The 18,967-nt window shown below is 43.9% G+C and overlaps 1 protein-coding gene across 34 annotated transcripts in view; it reads left to right on the top strand.

Moving 5' to 3' along the window:
* The window catches only part of MDM1 (Mdm1 nuclear protein), a 74,648-nt gene that overhangs the window by 33,047 nt on the left and 22,634 nt on the right, over positions 1 to 18,967 (top strand). For 23 of the 34 annotated variants that reach the window (XM_041120479.1, XM_041120494.1, XM_041120489.1 and 20 more), the window contains 5 exons: positions 1,295 to 1,415; positions 9,750 to 9,845; positions 14,287 to 14,449; positions 15,992 to 16,097; positions 18,465 to 18,826. In XM_041120479.1, the coding sequence (XP_040976413.1) occupies positions 1,295 to 1,415; positions 9,750 to 9,845; positions 14,287 to 14,449; positions 15,992 to 16,097; positions 18,465 to 18,826 (848 nt within the window). The other 11 variants (XM_041120503.1, XM_041120502.1, XM_041120500.1 and 8 more) reach the window with 11 other exon arrangements.

The raw sequence follows: 18,967 nt of genomic DNA on the forward strand, positions 1-18,967 counted from the left end.
AGAATTTCATTCTATTTCTGCTATCAGAAAAAACCTCTCCTGTGCTCTTTTTAGCATCTTTGCAACTTTATGCTTGTGTATAAACTGTAGAGTAAAAAAGTAAAACTAGTAACTAAAATAGCAGGAATGTGATCTACTAAGCATCATCATCTGAGCAGTTCTTTCCCCTTCCCCCACGTGCCGGCTTGTTCTCAAGTATTAAATCACATCGTGAAGGCTGCCCTACAAAAAAGCATCCGAAGAAAGCAGCTGTAGTACGCCAGGGCCAGTTTCATCTTTAGGTGTGTATTTGTAACTGTGGCGGATGAGGGTGAGAAAGCTACGTGGGCAGGGAAGTAATTGGAAGTAATCACAAAACAGACTTGCATAACATAAGTGAAACGATGCATACAAGTAGTCTTTGGAGATTAAAGATATTTGGGTTGGGAAAGGAGCTTTAATTGGAATTGACCTTGTAAAACATGCTCCCTTATGTTCAGGCTTATAATCATGGGTGGGCCGGCTGATCTATTTAAAAATGCCTGGTTCACATTAACCACCCAGTTTTTAGAGACAGTTTTTAGATGCTTGGTGGTATCGCAGAAAACAAATGACCACGTTTGAATATTGATCCAGCGCGCTAGCAGTTAATGGAAACGAGTACAGATGTTTCGTGTAGTACCTCAGACAGCACTATCATGTAATGTTTTGACATAAGAGAACACTTTCCTTCAGGAAAATAAAATACTAATAATGCAGCTGCTGCTACTAGGACAACAGATTTCCAGTTGCTGATCTCTAGATGTATTTTTAGAAGGAACAGACGTTAGAGAAAAAGATCTAATAAGCCGGGAGATTGTCCCAGGAAGATGTGGTCAAAATTAGTTCCTTTGATTGTAACACAGTTCCAAACGTAATAGGCCCATCACTAACAAAGAAGCTGTTTTGCTCAGAAAAGCTGCGCAGAAAAGAAAGGCTGTATCTCTTTGCACTCTGGGTGGGAGCACGTGAAGGGCTGGGCTGGAAAGGGGCAAAGCAGATTTTTATGAGGAAGTCCAGGGCTGCGCCTTTCGGGATCTAGCTACAATGAGTGCCTCTCCCTGACTTTCTTTTGGCCTCTGAAATAGCACACACCGATTGCCTGTGAAAGAGCCCAAATTCCAGGCTCTCTTTAGAAAGGAGGAGCATGGATACTGGATATTTTGCATTTGCAGAGTTCTGATCATACGTCACTGACGTGAGCTGGTAGGCTCGTTCTGTTGGCTTTTTTTTTGGCAAATATGGAGTCCCAGTAATTCACTCTCTGCCTTTGCAGGTACTGTTTCAAGGTTTGCTCCCTGGGCTGTTGCCCTGCCTCGGCTGTGCCCCTGTAGCTGCCGTGGGGCCGTGGGACCCCCATGCCTCGCAAGGGCCGGGAGCTGCCAACGGGAAACAGGGTGAGACCAAGCTCTGGCTCCACAGAACAGGGGAAAAGGGTGGTGAAGCATCTCTGCCTGAGCAGAAAGCCCGCTCCAAGCAAAGACCCTTGAGCAAGCTCCTGCCCCCGTGCAAGCTTCAAGTTTCAGGGCTTCTGTGGCTATTACCATGTGTTTCTAAGTGCTGTCCACGATAAATCTGTAGCTAAATTGCATATAATTGACAAGTGCAAGTAAATTGCAGTCATTCTCAGGCAAGGGACCTACAGTGCAAGAATTCACATACATGCTTTAGAAATATTGTTGGCTAAAACTTGTGCTGATCAAAAATCAGGTTTTGGCAAAATGAAGATTTTCTCAGAAAGTTTGCTTTCCTCTATGTTATATACAAAAGAACATTTTCCCTCCTTTTTAACTCATTGGACAAAATTAAGAACTAACTTTGTTTTCTGCCAAAAATCAAGTTTCCTGTAAGGAAACTCTTTCTTACCCCTGCACGCAGTTTCTGACTGGCTTCATATGTATAACCTCCGTCACTGTAGTGTCTGGGTGTAGCATCACACTTCCAGGAAACCAAACCAAATTCACATTTGACACAAATGACTCAGGAACTTATATATGAGTAATGTATTAAAACATGCTGTCTGTATAAGAAATGAGAATTGTTAAAAGTCTTTTTAAAGAAATAGTCTCTGAGCTTTTGCTTCCTGCAACTTCAGACTCCCTTAAAATCCTTTGACATGCCTCAATTTTTTTTAAGCCAATCTTCTATTGCTAACCTCTGCGCAGGCTTTCAGAGTGGATGCTGTCCAGAAATCCTATTACAATAAATTTACTGTATTAAAAAAATCTGAGGAGGAAATAAGATATGGTCATATTATTAAGTCTGACTGTTCACCATTGCCAGCCTTTCATCCAGCCCTTTGTTTATTGTCATCTTATCCTGCACTTAATCTCATTTAAAGTATAGGTGCTTTAGTACATTATCTTTATTTTGAGTGCCTGCTGCATATATGATACATTTAAAGCACATATTCTTTCTCTTTAAAGTGCTTTCCACATCTATGATGCTGTAGAAATAAAACATTTTTACAAAAGCTTAACCAAGAGTTGTAAGCCTAACCAGAACATATTTCTGTAGCTCAGTCTCCTTTGTTGTAAATAGCAAGGCCAGCTTTCCTGTATTTTAACAGAGATCGATTATCATATTTATCTAAAAATGCTGCTTAAAGTAATGGATTAGATGTTAGCAAATCTGAACAAAAAATCAGCAGTATATTAGAGTGCATATCTCTAAAGAAATCTTGAGGATCACTTGCTTTAACTGGAATTACCTTGGGATCTCTAATACCTGCTTGGGGAGCCGTCCAAGGCTTCCAGACTGACATCCCGTTCAGAGGACACCGTGAGAGCAGCTCTCCCCAGACCTGCAGTGCAGGGTCAGCGCTGGCCTGGAGGCGAAGCGGGGCTGAGACACTTCAATTTACAACCTTGAGGCCTGAAAACAAGGTTGCATCAAGTGAGATGTGTGGCCATGGCCAAAGGGAATGGGACAGCAACGGCAGCCAGCTAGCCTCATTTTTATGATGGTCCTAGCTGTATACATCACTGTAGCTTCAAGTGGGGAAAAAAAGTGTATGCTTTAAATACCTGGCTGCAGAAATGCAGAAAAAACTTATTAGTAGCAATGGATTTTCATTTTGCCCAGGGGATGAGGCAACACAGCGGTTCTGTTCCAAACACATCCTCCTTCCCCCACCATCTAGAAGGCTGTTGTGCAAACCAGCATGAAGTGGGCTTGCCAGACGAATCCTGTGCTGATGGCTAGCGTGGTGGTGGTAGTCTTTTCACTTACTGGATGGCAGCTGTTCAGCAAAGCATTAAATGTTTCAGCATTTTTTCAGACATGTTTTCTGCTGCATCAGGTTCGTGCCATCTAGTGGTGACAGTCCCACCGTGCCGCATCCCATCCGTAATGCAGACAGTGGTCTTCACATCTCTTCATGAAAAACGATAAAAATCAAGAGTATACTTTCAAATGATAAAGCACAATGTTCTAGGCTATTAATCGGTACCCTGGATGCTCTGGTAAGTTTTGTCTGTCACCTCCAAACTGCACGTTAGCCCTTAGGAGACTACAGATGACATCCTGGACCTCGGTGAAAGAAAATGCCAAAGGCAAGCATTAACATCTGTAAATTTGCCTGCCCACTCCAGCTGGCCTTTGCCTGGGTCTCGAAGCCAGAGGCAATACGGTAATAAAACAGAAGAACACAGAAGAGCTTCACTCGGGCAGTTCTCACTCATTGCCACTTCTTCATCTGCCCAAGTCATCACACAGCTGTCAACAGTCCATGCATTGCCTGGAAGCCCTGAAAGGTATATCAGAAAAAAGAAAATGTTTCTAAATAGCTTTATTTAACTGATCACGTATTTCACTTTGATTTACGATTATTGTCTAAACTTAACCCGGAATAGATCGGCTTAACAACCAGTTGTCAGCAAACCTGCAGTAAATTTTAAATTAAAATTCCTTCATTTGTCTTTGTTCAATGAAATTTTCAGCCTCGCTTAAGCAAAGTACTTTTGAAGATTTGTCATCTTTTTGGTTGGACAATTGAATTCAAGGAGGGAAAAAAAGACAACATCTATCCACATTGCAGCATTGGAGTTGTACCAGGAATGAATCTGGACCAGCAGATTTATTGACCAAAACACAACAGAAGAAATTGTTGACTTCAATCTTTCTGCACTGAGCAAGCCACAGTACACAGACTGCGGTTTTAATGAATAGATTGTACTGCAAAACTTCTAGTATTGTGCATTCACGTACAGTTTAATGGATTCAGGCCAATACTGAAAAGAAAGTCAGCATTCAAGTCTTCAGAGGAACCATCCCGCCATAAAATCTGCATTGTCCCCATTCAGAGATCGAAGGTTCGACTTGCCCTGGTGAGGAGGTAGGAAGCAATCTGAAACCCTGAGCTGCTTCACGAGTTACTGCCCAGGAGCACAGAAAAATGTGGTGCTTCTGCCTCTCTGTTCCGGAAACTGTTAAGAGATTTAAATTAATACTGGGATCCCCTTTGAGTTTTTCTGACAGAAACCATTGATAAAAGCTCTTGTTAATACGTAATCTTTACTCTAGCACCTCAGTAGCTGGTCCTGCTCTCCGTGTGATATGTGGTCCCTGGTCTCATTTTCTGCTGTCCATCCTTCTTCCAGCAAGCCTTCTGCCATTGGGATTAGTCAAAGTGCCCAGGTAGAAAATACAACTTCTGAGTCTAACAGAAGTGATACTATGCCAATAAAGGCTTTTAGGCATTTTATCAGTTCTTCCTAAATAATCCAATTCAAAACACAATGAGAAGTATGTCTGCAAGATGAGCCATAGTTCTCGGTGAATATAAAAAATGGATTAGTAAGGCACCATTTGTTGAGGATTACATATTTTATAGACAGAAGAAATGTGAGAAATATGTCTTCTTTAAGCTGTCTTAATACCATGCTTTCAGTGTTCAGTGAGAGTCAGGGGTGGAGCAAGTGTAGATATAAAAAGATTAGGAGGAAAATCACTTGGAATAGCTGCTGCATTAGAATTACACGTTAAAGTGCAGGCCAGATGCAGCATGTTGTGACAGAAACCAACTAACATCTTTAATGGCAAATTGTTTATTTGAGGAATTGAGGAATATTATTATGTCTGGAAGGGAGCAGAAAAAAAATAATCAAACATTAACTCGTTAACGCTCAAATAATTTTTCTAAGCTTGAAAAGACAGCAACTTCACAGAGACTGCCAGCATGACCCACGCTTAAATGAGAGACCCAAAATGGAGCAAAACCCAAAGATACCCATTTTCTCAAGTAAGACCAATACACCAGCTGTGATAATGCAATCAAGCTGGACTGCCTTCCTGGATCCTGTTGCTACTGTTCAATTAACATGTCAAATGATTTTCAAACTTCTTTCTGATATTATTTCTACAAAATCTTATTTCTGCTAAGACCAGAGCAGACTGAGACTCTCCTGTTTCTTTTATTTTTTTCCCTAACAAAAAAGTTAAGTTTTTGGAAAATTTGAAGCTTTCCAAATGGAAAATTTAGATTTTTTTTTTCATCAGGTGATTGCACATGAAATATTTAACTTCCAATTATTTCCATATACCATTGTATCCACCAGAGAAAATACTCTGTGGGAGGTTAATACCACACTGAAGGCTACATGTGGATACATAGCTAAGTATTTACTACTGTTCAGCAATGCTTTGCTCTGAACACTTTTCTCCAAATACAAGGTGGGATATAGTTTTCTGCTTGCCTTGGTGGCCCCAACAGTTTTGCAAATAGGTGTTGATTAGTCACAAATAGCTTGTCTTTACCATGCTGCTACACTGGAGACTGTGCAGTCAGGGAGGTGTTCACACACATAAAAAAAATTGAGGACCAATGGGATATTCTGAAAATGTTAACCCTACTTGTTTGTATGTGCAAATCCAAACCTAAATGGAAACTTCCAGCATAAGTCAGCCAAAAGAATGATTTTTTTCCTACGCATTTCTATTTTAAGATTGATATTTAAAAATCTAACTAGTACTCACATGGCTTCTTTTCTGCAACTTTTACATCCTGGTGAGGATGCAGAACTGGTTTGTTCTGCTGAGAGCATTTCAACTTGGTTATGTTACCAGAAGTGGTGGAACGTCTGCCTAAACTAACCTTTAAAAACAGTTAAGTAACTCAGTATGATATTGCTCTTTACATTAATGCTTTCACCATCCCTGTCTTCAGAACAGGACCTCCTCTTGAGGTCATCAGGAATGTTGTTCCTTATGTCAGCAGGACTTTCTGGACATGACAGTTACAACTTTATCTCCTCACTGGATATTGTAATCGAGGGCTGGATTTTGACAGCTCGCTCCAACTGATGATGGTGAGACCCAGCACATCCGCAAGTGGGGAGGTATACGTTTTGATCACAAAACCTTTTGCTGCCATTCCAGATTTCAGATTAAAAAACTACAAAATTTATTCAGATTTTACCTAGGACAGTCTATTTACTTGAAAAAAAGCTTTGCCAGAATTCACAACTACAGACTGCTCCCATGAATGACATCAAGCCACTGCTCACACGAGCCAAATTCAAGCCACTAATTAGAACATAAAAGGTTATAATACATAATCCTTTTTAGATCTCTTAGCAGAGATGATCAGCCAATGACCCTATGTCTAGATCTGGCCTGCAAAGAAGTTAATCTGGTCTGTGGAAAGAAAAGAGATACCTTCAGCAGACTGTACCTCTGAGATTGCTCCATTGATTTCAGTGGGAGCTACTTATGAGAAAGAAATTGCAGAATTTTGTTCCAGGTACTGTCATGGAAAGAAAAACCCTAATAAAATTATCTTTGGAAATGTACCACTCCAAGTCAGGTATTCTGAAATGAATCCAACGTATCATATTTAATTGCATATATTTTCAAAAAGCTGTTAAGCACTGAAGGCTCTGGTTCATCTGAAATTGAAAAGGCATCCAAGACTAAATTGATTGAAATTTGACTTTTGGGCACTGAGACTGAGCAGCTGCGATAAGGACCAGATTGCTGGTTGGGTGGCATTTTCCTTTCCAACAATATTGGGAACTTTAGATTTTGCTACAGATTGAAAGAAAATACCAGAACACATCGTGTCTGTGCAGACCAGCTGTAAACACCAAAAGGCCCGCTGTGCCCATTTTGCAAAGTCCCTGAGAGCATCCTCTCACCGGGAGGTCTGGATGCCAGGGCCAGGGGACAACACGGCGTCAGCACGGCCAAGGGAGAGACCCCCAGGCAGTGCCGCAGGGAGGCTGCAGCTGGGACCCACTCCTGTCCCCGCGGAGCTGCTTCCAGCCGTGGCCATGGTGCTTCATCCCTGCCTGAGCGACAGTTCCCGGCCTCAGCCCATCCCCATGCGATGGCTTTCCTTTAGCTGGGAAAGCACAGAGTCAGGATCAACTGCACAAGTCTTGTGTTTGGCGAATCCCACCTAGCAAGTCCACAAAGAGCAACAGGGACCACTGGCCCTCTCCCTGGGACCACCAAGGGTAGGGCTGGGCTCAGCCTGTAGCTCCACACCTGCGTCCCCTGCAGGCGACCCAAAGACTGATGCTGTCTTCAGCCAGAGATGGATGAGGCCCTCCAGGAACATCCTCAGCTTGCTCAGTTTCTCCGGTGGGCATTATCTGGAGGAAATAATTTTTGAGATACGTGTGTCACAGTGATGTCCTATCTGCCTTAGAAGGGACTTCAGGATTTTTGCCAACTGCTGTTTACACAAAACTCTATTAGAACGATGTCCCGAGGGGCTGCAGAGGGGGAAGGAGGTAGGAAACAGCTGTGCTGGTAAATATTAGATTTCTTTGTGCTCATATGTTCGCCAGACAGAAGAGAGGCTGAGACAATTAAGAAACTTCAGTTGTAGTAAGGACATGCTGACAAGACCATTAAGATTTGATTTGTGTGGCACTGGATCACCTACCCGTTCAAATTGATGGGGCAGGAGCACATGACAGCATTTCTGGTGAATTGTCCACCGTACACAGTTTGGTATTTATACTGGCTTTACATTGTCTGGGGGGAACTGGCAATATCTAATGTGGCATAAAACTGGCATGGTATAGACAGAATATACTTAAACCAATATAAACCAAAGCATTTTTTTAGCACATTAAAATCATGTGCCTGCGGCACTTTGCACCATAAGGCTGCAGTGTTTTGGTGCAGTATTCAGTGCCCTAAAATATTCTTGCCTAACGTAATTGCAACTGAAAAGCTGAGCCGCAGTAACCAAAGGTCTTATACAGGGTGTTCAGAAGCTCTTGTCCTTGTGAAGAGCCAGAACCGTGTGTCAGAACCAGGTACACAGTCAAACAGAGTCCTTGCAATACCTAAATACAGCTAAGAGACACGTGTGTATCAGCTGCTGTGGGTACCTAGTGCAGACAAAAGCCAGGAGAAAAAGGAGCTATTCACACTACGAGATCCTGCCTACCTGCAGATCTGTGTTGGGCTATCTACTGAGGGCAGCTAGAGCAGGGCTCATTCAGATGTCCTGCTTACTATATTTACTGCACTTTTTGAGGGGAGACAAGTTTCTAAATTTAGCTTTCACAAACTTTTAAAGCCAGGTACCATCACTGGCAGGGACACTGGTGGCAGCAGTGGTGGCGGCCACTGCTAGTGACAGCAGGTCCTATACCTGGCTGCAAAGTATACATACTTGAGGAGAATGCATGAACACAATTTGGGAACCTCTGCTATGCTACTCTAATCAATGTCTTCAAATCACCTTATTAGAAGGCACTAGAGCTAGTCAAGTAATGGTGTGCATCAAATCTAGCTTTCCTAGACACGATGTAGCTGGCATAGTAATACCTAAAAATTTGTGTAATTTGCAGATAAATGTAGGTTTGTATATGAAACTGCTGGAGCATTATTCTTAATCCTGTGGGCTGGCAGGAGTCAGGAGGGAAGAGGCACCCATTGAAAAAGGCTGAAGAATCAAAGTCTGGTCTGTGTTTAGTATAGGTATATGATCAAGCTCTACCAGTGAAGGCTTGCCATCTGCTGATATTTTGTTTAACAAGAAGTGAAAACAAGAACAAGGACATTTGCATTGCAGTTACTGGAGGGTTAATGGATAAAATGGCAGATAAAAAAGTTGATATGACTCAGGATCTTGAGAACTGCTGCTACTTCATAAAAATAATTCTGTGTGTCTCCACGACAGAAAGCCATCACCATAAGCTGCTGCGGTGACCCAAGAAATGCATACTACAGAGGAATATGCAACTTCTTCTCCAGATGCCACCAAGTAAGGGAGAAAGGGGGTAACAAGCTGTCTGGAGCCAGCTACCCCTGGTGTCTACAGCAAATGAGTTCCTGATAATGAGGGGGAATATATGATCTATGCAAATGCCACTAATGGCTTTTCCTGCAGCTGGGTACCAAAGTTGTTTCCCCTTTGATCATATTGTCCCCTTCCCAGCCTGTCTTCAACACTGTTACAGCTACTGGTGCAGTGTATTTCAAGCTATTAATAACATCTCTTTCAGTATTTGTACTATAGACCACAGCGGTTTTACATACATTTTTTTCAAAACATGACTTTATTGCATTATCATCTTTTTTATAGAGACCAGGTAAGATACAGATATCAGCAGAGATGACAGACACGGGCAAATTGCACTGATAGATCATTATTACCAGAGCAGCCACAATTTTTAGATGTTCCTTTACCACAGTGTTGCCAGATGAACTGTGTTGACCTAGACATACAAAACCAGAACTTGTTTGAACATTTTCACTCTGTCCTACAGGGCTGCTGAAACAGACTTCTGTCTGTCCACCTCCTGGCAGACACTGCCAGGAGCTCCAGGGAAGAGGGAGAGCTGCTCACACTTGGATTCCAAAAGGTAAAGAACAATCTCCTTTGGACAGTATGGCTAATTCCCACTCCCTTAATGAGCCTTCCCTTCTAAACAGCTGTGAGTCAGCCTCATGGAAGTGTGATTTCTTACTGATGTATGTATGTAGCACCAATAGCGTGACAGCAGATTATTGTTACAGACGGCATGCAGACCAAAGTAAGAAATGAGAAGAAAAATGACAAAAGTTTCATTTAACAGAAAGATCAGCATGTCTCTTACAAAACTTTTTCTTAATACATCATAGTGAGTTTTGGCCGTCTAGCAGATGGCCCTCTACAGTGACTATTAGCCTCTTCGCCTTCACTTTTGAAGTTGAACTGCATTACCTTGCCAACACAGCTGAGCCCGCCAACCCGAGCCGTGAGATACCCGAGGCCAAGCTCATGTTTCCATTGTTACAGTGCAGTTACCAATGCATCAGACCATCCTGGGATTACACACATCCTGCCAACAGGAGTTACTCCCTGAGGGGTTGTCATAACAGATTATTTATGCAAGCATGGCACAATTTTGCCACTGCAAGTGTGTAAATCTTACACACCTTCAAAAACAGAAAGGAGATTATTTCTACATTGTGAGCAGTCATGTAGACTGGTAATGACCGAGCGTGTAGAGCTGCACAAATATCACAAAGTAACACCCCGTGCTTCCTACAGAAACAGAGATCACTATGGTTTATAGCTACAAGTTGGGTGTACGCTTCTTTGCTAAAGGATGAGCAGCTGTGGTTTCACTGTGCTCTCCAGGCAAACGTTAGATCAAAATTAGATCAAAATGACACATGCTCTCCTACTTTCCTTTTTCTTCTAATGTAAGAAATGAAGTTAGCCACTGTTGCCCTTGCATCAGCTACACACATTTGATATACTTTGTTCTGCTTCTGAACCCAAATTCTACACTTTTTAAAAAAGATCTTGTGCTTTTATAATCAAAATAAGCTCATGATTAGCAGACACCAAACTATGCTTAGGAATCTCCAATTATTCTCACTTTAGAGAGGGAGAAATGACAGAAAGGCTAAGGATGCTGATCTCAAAAGTGGTCTGATCTGAGACATTTTGGAGTTTCAAGATCACCCTGGGATGCCATGAGTCTGGCAGCTCTTGGTTATGGAAAGCTCTGCTGTATGTGTCTGGCTTTGGGTGGGTCAAAGATGATGTTCTCAAAGGCAGCAATCACTTTTGACAGGGTTTTGCCCTAAGAGATAGTGCACAATGCACAAAAAAGTGGATGGTGGGCTGAGAGTTGGACCTGTCTATCCACATTTCATGTTCATTTTATGACCTCTTTTACTGTTAGAAAGATGAACTACATAGGCTTCTTTGCAATTCAGAATGAAATTGTATCAGAGGGACAGACTAGTTTAAGATGATAACAGTTAATGCTTTTGCCAAGCTCAAGAACCACTACTGAGACATGAAGCCAGGATAAGACCCCACCTGCAGTACTGGGTCCAGCTCTGGGGTCCCCAGCATAAGAAGGACATGGACCTGTTGGAGTGGGTCCAGAGGAGGGACACAAAGATGATCAGGGGGCTGGAGCACCTCTCCTATGAAGACAGGCTGAGAGAGTTGGGGTTGTCCAGCCTGGAGAAGAGAAGGCTCCAGGGAGACCATAGAGCAGCCTGCCAGTACCTAAAGGGGGCCTGCAAGAAAGATGGGGAGGGACTTTTTACAAGGGCATCTAGTGACAGGAGGAGGGGTAACGGTTTTAAACTGAAAGAGGGTAGATTTAGATTAGATGCAAGGAAGAAGTTCTTCACTGTGAGGGTGGTGAGGCACTGGAACAGGTTGCCCAGAGAAGCTGTGGATGCCCCATCCCTGGCTGTGCTCAAGGCCAGGCTGGATGGGGCTTTGGGCAACCTGGTCTAGTGGAAGGTGTCCCTGCCCATGGCAGGGGGGTGGGAAAGAGATGATCTTTAAGGTCCCTTCCAACCCAAACCATTCTATGATTCTATGATATCTTTGAATCCAGACCCCTGTAAACAACAAAACACTGCCCTTTAATGACTGCTGGATCAGCTCTGTCACTTGAAAAAGGGATTGAAACGAGTACTAAAATTAAAGTAGTTTTAATGCGGCAGTTTCTAAATGAGTTGTAAAATAAGCTGGGACAAGTTTGCACGAAAAACATTTGCTATTAAGAGTAAAACCATGGGACTTGAGCCAGGCCAGCTGTGCTACTGCTCCTCCTTTGCTCCTGTACCAGTAGGTGCCAGAGGCTACAGGCTCTGGAAGTAGAAAACACGTTTCATTGCTCTCATTTCATTCCCTCAGGCTGACACATGGAGTGGAGTTGACAGGCTCCACAGCAAGCTGTGTCTAGCCTTCTTTGGCTGGAGGGAGGATTGCCGATACATTGTGCTTTGAGTTTTGGCAGGAGAGACCATCAATGTTAGAGCAAAGGAAAGAAAGATACTTTAGGTTACCAACTTTTTAAGGCAGGGCTGCCTGTGGTATACAAGTTTACAAGCAGCGTGAGAAACGGGTCATAAAAAGGTCCCCATTTAGATAGATGTAATAGACAGTTAGCTATTCACAGGCTGATGTCCAAGTGAAAGGTGCTCAGGGAAAATCTAGCTTAATCAAGCACTTGAAGTCAGGACTCAAGAGGGCTGGGGTCAAGAGACAGAGAATGTCAAAGATAAGGGTCTGGATATGCAGCAAGATGTAGCAAAGATAACAGGCAAACAAACGATGTGAAAAGAAAAATATATGGGTCACAAATTATCCATTTGAAATTATATGTATAAAAAATTAAAAGAATTTTCATATGTGGTTTTGCAAGAGAAACCACATCTGTTGATTCATTTGAAGAACAGCAACAAGAAGATCTAAATCTGGAGTAGGTATCAGTAAGGCAAAATAAAACACTATTATTTACTTTATAGGAAATAAAGGAGGAAGATGGTCAACCTCTCAAGTGTTATAGAAGTGTGAAGTGACTTGAACTCAAAACTACTTAAATGTGTTATGTAGCAACACAAGCTTTAAATGCTTATTTTTATAAACAATGGGATCCAATAAATAATACAGACCAGTTACTGAGGGATGCACATTTACATCAGTCCCAGCTAGTTTATTTCCAGAAAACTGGAAACAATATTTTCCTTCTTTTCAGGACCATGAGTTTGTGAATGCACTGTAACTTTTTCCACACATGGATCCATTTTTATGATTTCATTATTTATTCAGCACTCATATGAAAATATTCTTACCAGCCTAAGCATTTTAGCATTCTTACATCATATTACCTTGAATAACTGTGTGTTCAGTAATGTATATACATTGAACTTGAAGTAGCTAGTATACATCAGCAGTGATAAAGAGCATGAGGTAAAGATCCTAGTAGCTCAGTGGTTGACATATTTACTAAAGTGCTTCCTCCACATCAGGTATTCCTATCTCTTAGCTATAAGGAGAAGATTTAAAATGCAATTTAAATCAATCAGTGCATATGGAGGAATGTGAATTCCATTGTTTCAGGATAATTTATTTTGCTTCATCTTAAAAAAAGGGAAAGACATTGTTAAGAAATATAATATCCTGCATTTCAGGATGGTGTGGTGTCATGTTATGTTTCTGCATTAAAGAATCAAACCCATCTCCGAATCCAGACAGCCCCAAAGCATCTCTAAATACATTATTATAGTTTGGTTAATTGGAAAACACCCTAAAAACATACTGAAATTATGTTTGGCCTGGTTTCCATACATATCAAAGAGGAGAGATTCCTGGCAGACCTGGAATCTGTATTTTGAACAAGGAGTTTGCCAGCTGGCTTTTCACATTCTGTAACAAGTTTATGCATTACTTTAGAAAATTTGCGGAACTAGACCTGGTTGAATGTTATGAAATAAACCACTGTAATAACAAAACAAACTATTTGGTGGACCCAGCAGTTTCAAGTGTAATCAGCAAGCAAATTATAACAAAATTATTGTCTTGATCTTGAAATTTATTAATAAAGATGTATGAAACTTGGAAACACTATCGATGCAGCACATTCATTCCTTTTCTTCCCCCGCTGTTTACATCGCAGAACATTTTACTGTGCTCGCAAGCCTTTCGTTACAGATTGGTGCTCTCTCCTTCCTCGCATCGACGGTAAAAAAATCGTTGCTCTCCTTTTATAGAGGGTCCAACTGGGCCTAAACTCTGCTTAAGTCAGTGGTACTGGCACCAAATCATTCCTCCCATGTCTGGCAGGGTGCTTTGCAGGCAGAGGTGACAAAGCCCTTGCTCCAGAAGCTTACGCTGTGTTAGAGGCATCAGTGACCAGCAACAGGCCCTACGAAGAAGACAGGGAGGGTCAGCAGCCACGGGCAGAGGGAGCTCAAAAAGATTGCCCGAGCTGTTTTTTAGTGTATCTATCTTACCCCTTTTTTTTTTACCACCCTCTCAATTATTTTTAATTCGCTACGAAGAGTCAGGATGGAGATTAGCAGCGGGAAGGCAGTCAAAAAAGCGAGCCCCAAGGGAAGATCTGAACCAGACGGTGGATTAGGGTCTCCCGAGGGTGCAGCGAGGTCAGGTGAGGTGGCAAAGGAGGATGGGCAGCTGGCACGCCATCGCACAGGCTCCAGAAAGGTAAGGGAGCTTATTTTTCCTTTCTGTAAACTCTTATTTTTGTACCAACACAGTGCTGCGAGCGTGGGCGTGTAATTTTTTTTTTTTTTTAACCAGGCGTCCAGTAATTCCCCCGGCCTTGCCCTGCCTTAGCGCCAAGCGCCCGACGCTACTGACCGACACGCCGGCAGGCGCGCACGCCTCCCCGTCCTCCTTCCCCAGATACGCTGCACCGGCGATACGGCGCCGTTCTCCTGCCACAGGCAGGGGGAAAAGGCTTTTCCTGTGGAGAACACGGCGGCCGCCCCCCACCAACATGGCCCCCCAGGGCAGCGCCGTGAGGTGAGGCGGCGGCCACCCCCCGCCAACATGGCCCCCGAGGGCAGCGCCGTGAGGTGAGGCGGCGGCGGCCGCCCCCCGCCAACATGGCCCCCGAGGGCAGCGCCGTGAGGTGAGGCGGCGGCCGCCCCCCGCCAACATGGCCCCCCAGGGCAGCGCCGTGAGGTGAGGCGGCGGCCACCCCCCGCCAACATGGCCCCCGAGGGCAGCGCCGTGAGGTGAGGCGGCGGCCGCCCCCCGCCAACATGGCCCCCCAGGGCAGCGCCGTGAGGTGAGGCGGCGGCCGCCCCCCGCCAACATGGCCCCCCAAGGCAGCGCCGTGAGGTGAGGCGGCGGCGGCCGCCCCCCGCCAACATGGCCCCCGAGGGCAGCGCCGTGAGGTGAGGCGGCGGCCGCCCCCCGCCAACATGGCCCCCCAGGGCAGCGCCGTGAGGTGAGGCGGCGGCCACCCCCCGCCAACATGGCCCCCCAGGGCAGCGCCGTGAGGTGAGGCGGCGGCGGCCGCCCCCCGCCAATATGGCCCCCGAAGGGCAGCGCCGTGAGGGGAAGGAGCGGACCGCCGACCGCCGTGCTCCCCGCCCCTGCCGGGCGGCCACTGCGCAGGCGCCCGGGAAGAAGAGGCGAGGCGAGGCGAGGCGAGGCGGGCCGGGCCGGGCCGGCGGCTTCGCCAGGGGAACGGCGGTGTTGACGGCCGCGGCCCGGCAGCCCGCGCTCCGCCATGCCCGTGCGCTTCAGGGTGAGGCGGTGGGGGCCGCCCGGGCAGCGGCCGTGGCGGGGGTGTGCGGGTGTGTGTGTGGAGGGGCACCGGGCCGCGGGGGAGCGGCGGGCCCGGCGGGCCCCCGCAGCCGGCAGAAGGAGGGGGTGCCGCCGATAAAGCGGGAGACCCTTGTGCTGAGGAGCGGCGGTGAATAAAGAGCGAAAGAGTTCGGTCGTGTGGGTGGCGGAGGGTTCAGGCTGTGTTTGTTCTGAAGCTTTAGTCGCTTGAAGATACGAGTCAGTTTTAGGCATACCTGTTGGTGCGTGAAATTATTCCACGCTTGTTCTGCAGGGCGATCAAGTAGTTTTTGCTCTTCGATGGGGGTGGGTTTGGAAGATGCAGAGCAACCCGCCGGCTTAGCTGAATCCTGCAGCGGCCTTGTTGGTGTTTCTCCCCTCCGAGATCTGTTACCACTAGAAGCAGGACACACACCCCTCACTTGACATACACCTCTCTGTTTGCTGCAGGGACTGAGTGAATATAAGAGAAACTTCAGATGGAAAACCCCAGAGTTTTGTAGCCCGTCCCAACAGCAGAAATCCTTGTGGGCAGGACTTCGGTCGGATCAGTTTGGTAAGCGCCCCTGAAAGCTGCACCCCCAGTTGCAAACCCCGGCGCTGGCTCTGGTAAGGATGAGCCTGGGCCGCGGGAGGCCTGGAGAGGTTCGCTGTGATTGAGTGCACGGCCACAGTGAGCTGGTAGCGTTTGCAGTTTGTGCACTTTATATAGGTAAAAGCATATTCCTGGTCATCATTTAAGAATATGTTTTTGAATGCCATATTCTTTCTGGCTGCACTGAAACTTGCTTTTCACCTTAGTGGTGTTTATATAAAACCTGAAAAATACGTGGTTTCTGACATACAGTGTAAGCTGAGTCTCAAACATGAACCACAGGTGCAGTGTTAACCCATACAGGGTGTGTAGAAGGAGGCATTGGGTTACCTGTGGTGCATGGAAACACCAAGTAAAATTCCATATCTAATAGGAGACTAAATTGGGGTAAAGTTTGATACAAAGTGAAATTGTTATGAAGACTAACAGGGACAGCTAACTGAAAAAAAAAACCAACCCATGAGCATTAAACGGAAAAGCTTGTGATGCTGTCGTCCAGGAGTTAGGCGTTGTAGACTTTATCATGGCAGGAAAATGTGGGGCTGGGAAATAGAAGACAAAGGAAATGGCATCTGGATTGAAAGGCCCATAGGGAGCTGAGGAATAGGAGTAAGATGGAGAGTGATGACAACTGCAGTGCTTTGAAAAGGAGCAGTAAAAAATTGTAATTATTGTAGTGGCACAAGACAGATTAACAAAGTTGTGCAATTCAGTGCAACCGCGCTATGCAGTCCGTGTAATTAGAGTCCAATATATTCATTCCTACAGTATGATAAGTGTTCTAAATTATGGCGGAGTAATTAAGAACTGACCACTGGGAGTAGGGTTTGTTTTTCGTCGAGATGCTAGACATTTTATTTAATAATTCAATCATGCTAAAGTTTGTGTGTTACATATATTACTGCTTGCTTCCATTACTGCAAAATATATATTTCTTTAATCTTGCTTTCCCTAGCACGTGGCTCTGTGTATGGGTACCTGTGTTGAAAAGTATAACTTCCACGAATTCTGAAACACCCGAACATCCAAACACATTAACTTAATTTTAAAATTGCAATCCATGCTTCTTTTAAGTCAAACAAAACTGCAAATTTTACAAGACTTGCAATAAAGTCATAAGTTAGCAATACAGCAGTTTCTCCTCCTCCTCATGTTGTAGCAGTGTTTTTGTGCATCCTTGGTATAGTTTTCCTACACCTTTGTGTTCATTTTCACTCCCACCTCTTTTCTGGTCATTTAACCATCTACATCTTCAAATGTTGCTCTTGACACCTCATAGGACTTGCAGGTTGTTATTGATAATTCACTTCTGGTTTTTCCTGTTGAAACACATAGTTGGTAGTTTTAAGAATGACTTGGAACATCACCACAAAAAGTTAACAGCTGCAGGTGCTCTGCATTCCTTCCTGCTACTTTTCCAGTGTTTTTCCACTGAAGTTGTTTCCTACCACCTGTTTGTGTAGTCGGACATCCAGACATTCTGTATATCTTTCACTGTTGGTTGTTCTCTCTTTCTACATTGCTTTTTAATGAGATAGGAGTTTCTCTCTCCTAGAAAGTGTTTTTTTCAGCCAGTTAGGGGCCTTCACTTATTTTTCCATCACAGTTGAGCACTTTGCAGTTAGATTATGATTTGCTGCTTTAAATGTGTTCGGTCATTCAATCCTCCTCTTAAAATAGTGGGGTAATTTTATTTTCATCTGCACATGTAAAGGCCAGCAATTCTTTAAAATAACTTGATACCTGGTTTTGTTACATAGTCTTTTTACAATTTTGGAAATGTTTTTTTGTTTGTACTGTAAAAAGTCACCAGCTATATGAGATGGTTTTAAATCACAGTTGTATTAGATGGATAGAAATCTGTCACTGTCCTGTCACAATCGGTGAGAACCTGTTCAGCAAGGTGTATTGTGCATGTGTAATGAGAAGTGTTTGTGGCATACTTTATCGCTGCAGGTTGGTTATTCTGTATCTCTGTGAACCACATTCTTTTCACTGGCTGTGTTAATTTTGTTGTTGTTGTTCAGCTCCCAGAATCAACTTGCAAAAGATTGTCCTGTGGCCATATTTGCTTTATAGGATTTTATCCAACATGGTCCTGGAGCACAATGTTCCTGTCTCTAGTGGAAAGGAAAGGCATTCAGAGACGGGAAAGAAGACAGAATTTCACAGCCGTGCCCATAATTCATAGGCTGTCATTGCTCAAAGATGCTAAAATAGTTTTTTCTAATAATCAGTTGTATGATAAACTTTTAGTTCAGTCTAGTAATAGAGTCATATTATGTCTTCAGTAGAATGTTTTTGTTAAACCTAATATGTCTTTTTCAGGAATCACGAGAGAACCAAAATTCATTTCCAAGAGAAGGGTACCTTACCATAATCCACAGATTTCAAAGTCCTTTGAATGGACAGCAGATTGTGATTTGAATGACCCACTTGAAACTGAAGTTCTTAGAACTGCAGAGTTGCACACAGACCACAACAACAATGATGTGAATCAGGAAAAAATTGAAACGCCAGAAGGACCCAGACTCCCCCGAGAAGTTTGGTCACATTCAGTAGACTCTAGAGGTGAAACAGCCCTTGCCCTTGCAGAAAACAACATGAAGAGATCACCCTCTGCAGCTTCAGCAAATCAAAATGAAGCACTTTCATCTCCAAAAAAGGAATTAGAAAAAATGGGTAATGGGGTAAGGGAAGATTTTTTTTTTTTTTAATTGACCAATATAAAAATTACTAATCTGATACTTATGGTAATTTAATGCACATACACCAGCCTCTGTTGTCTAACTCTCTCCTTAGTTCTGTGTTTTGATATTCTACGTTGTAGC

This window comes from Aquila chrysaetos, chromosome 26 (genome assembly GCF_900496995.4).
Source record: "Aquila chrysaetos chrysaetos chromosome 26, bAquChr1.4, whole genome shotgun sequence".
Taxonomy (NCBI): Eukaryota; Metazoa; Chordata; class Aves; order Accipitriformes; family Accipitridae; genus Aquila; species Aquila chrysaetos.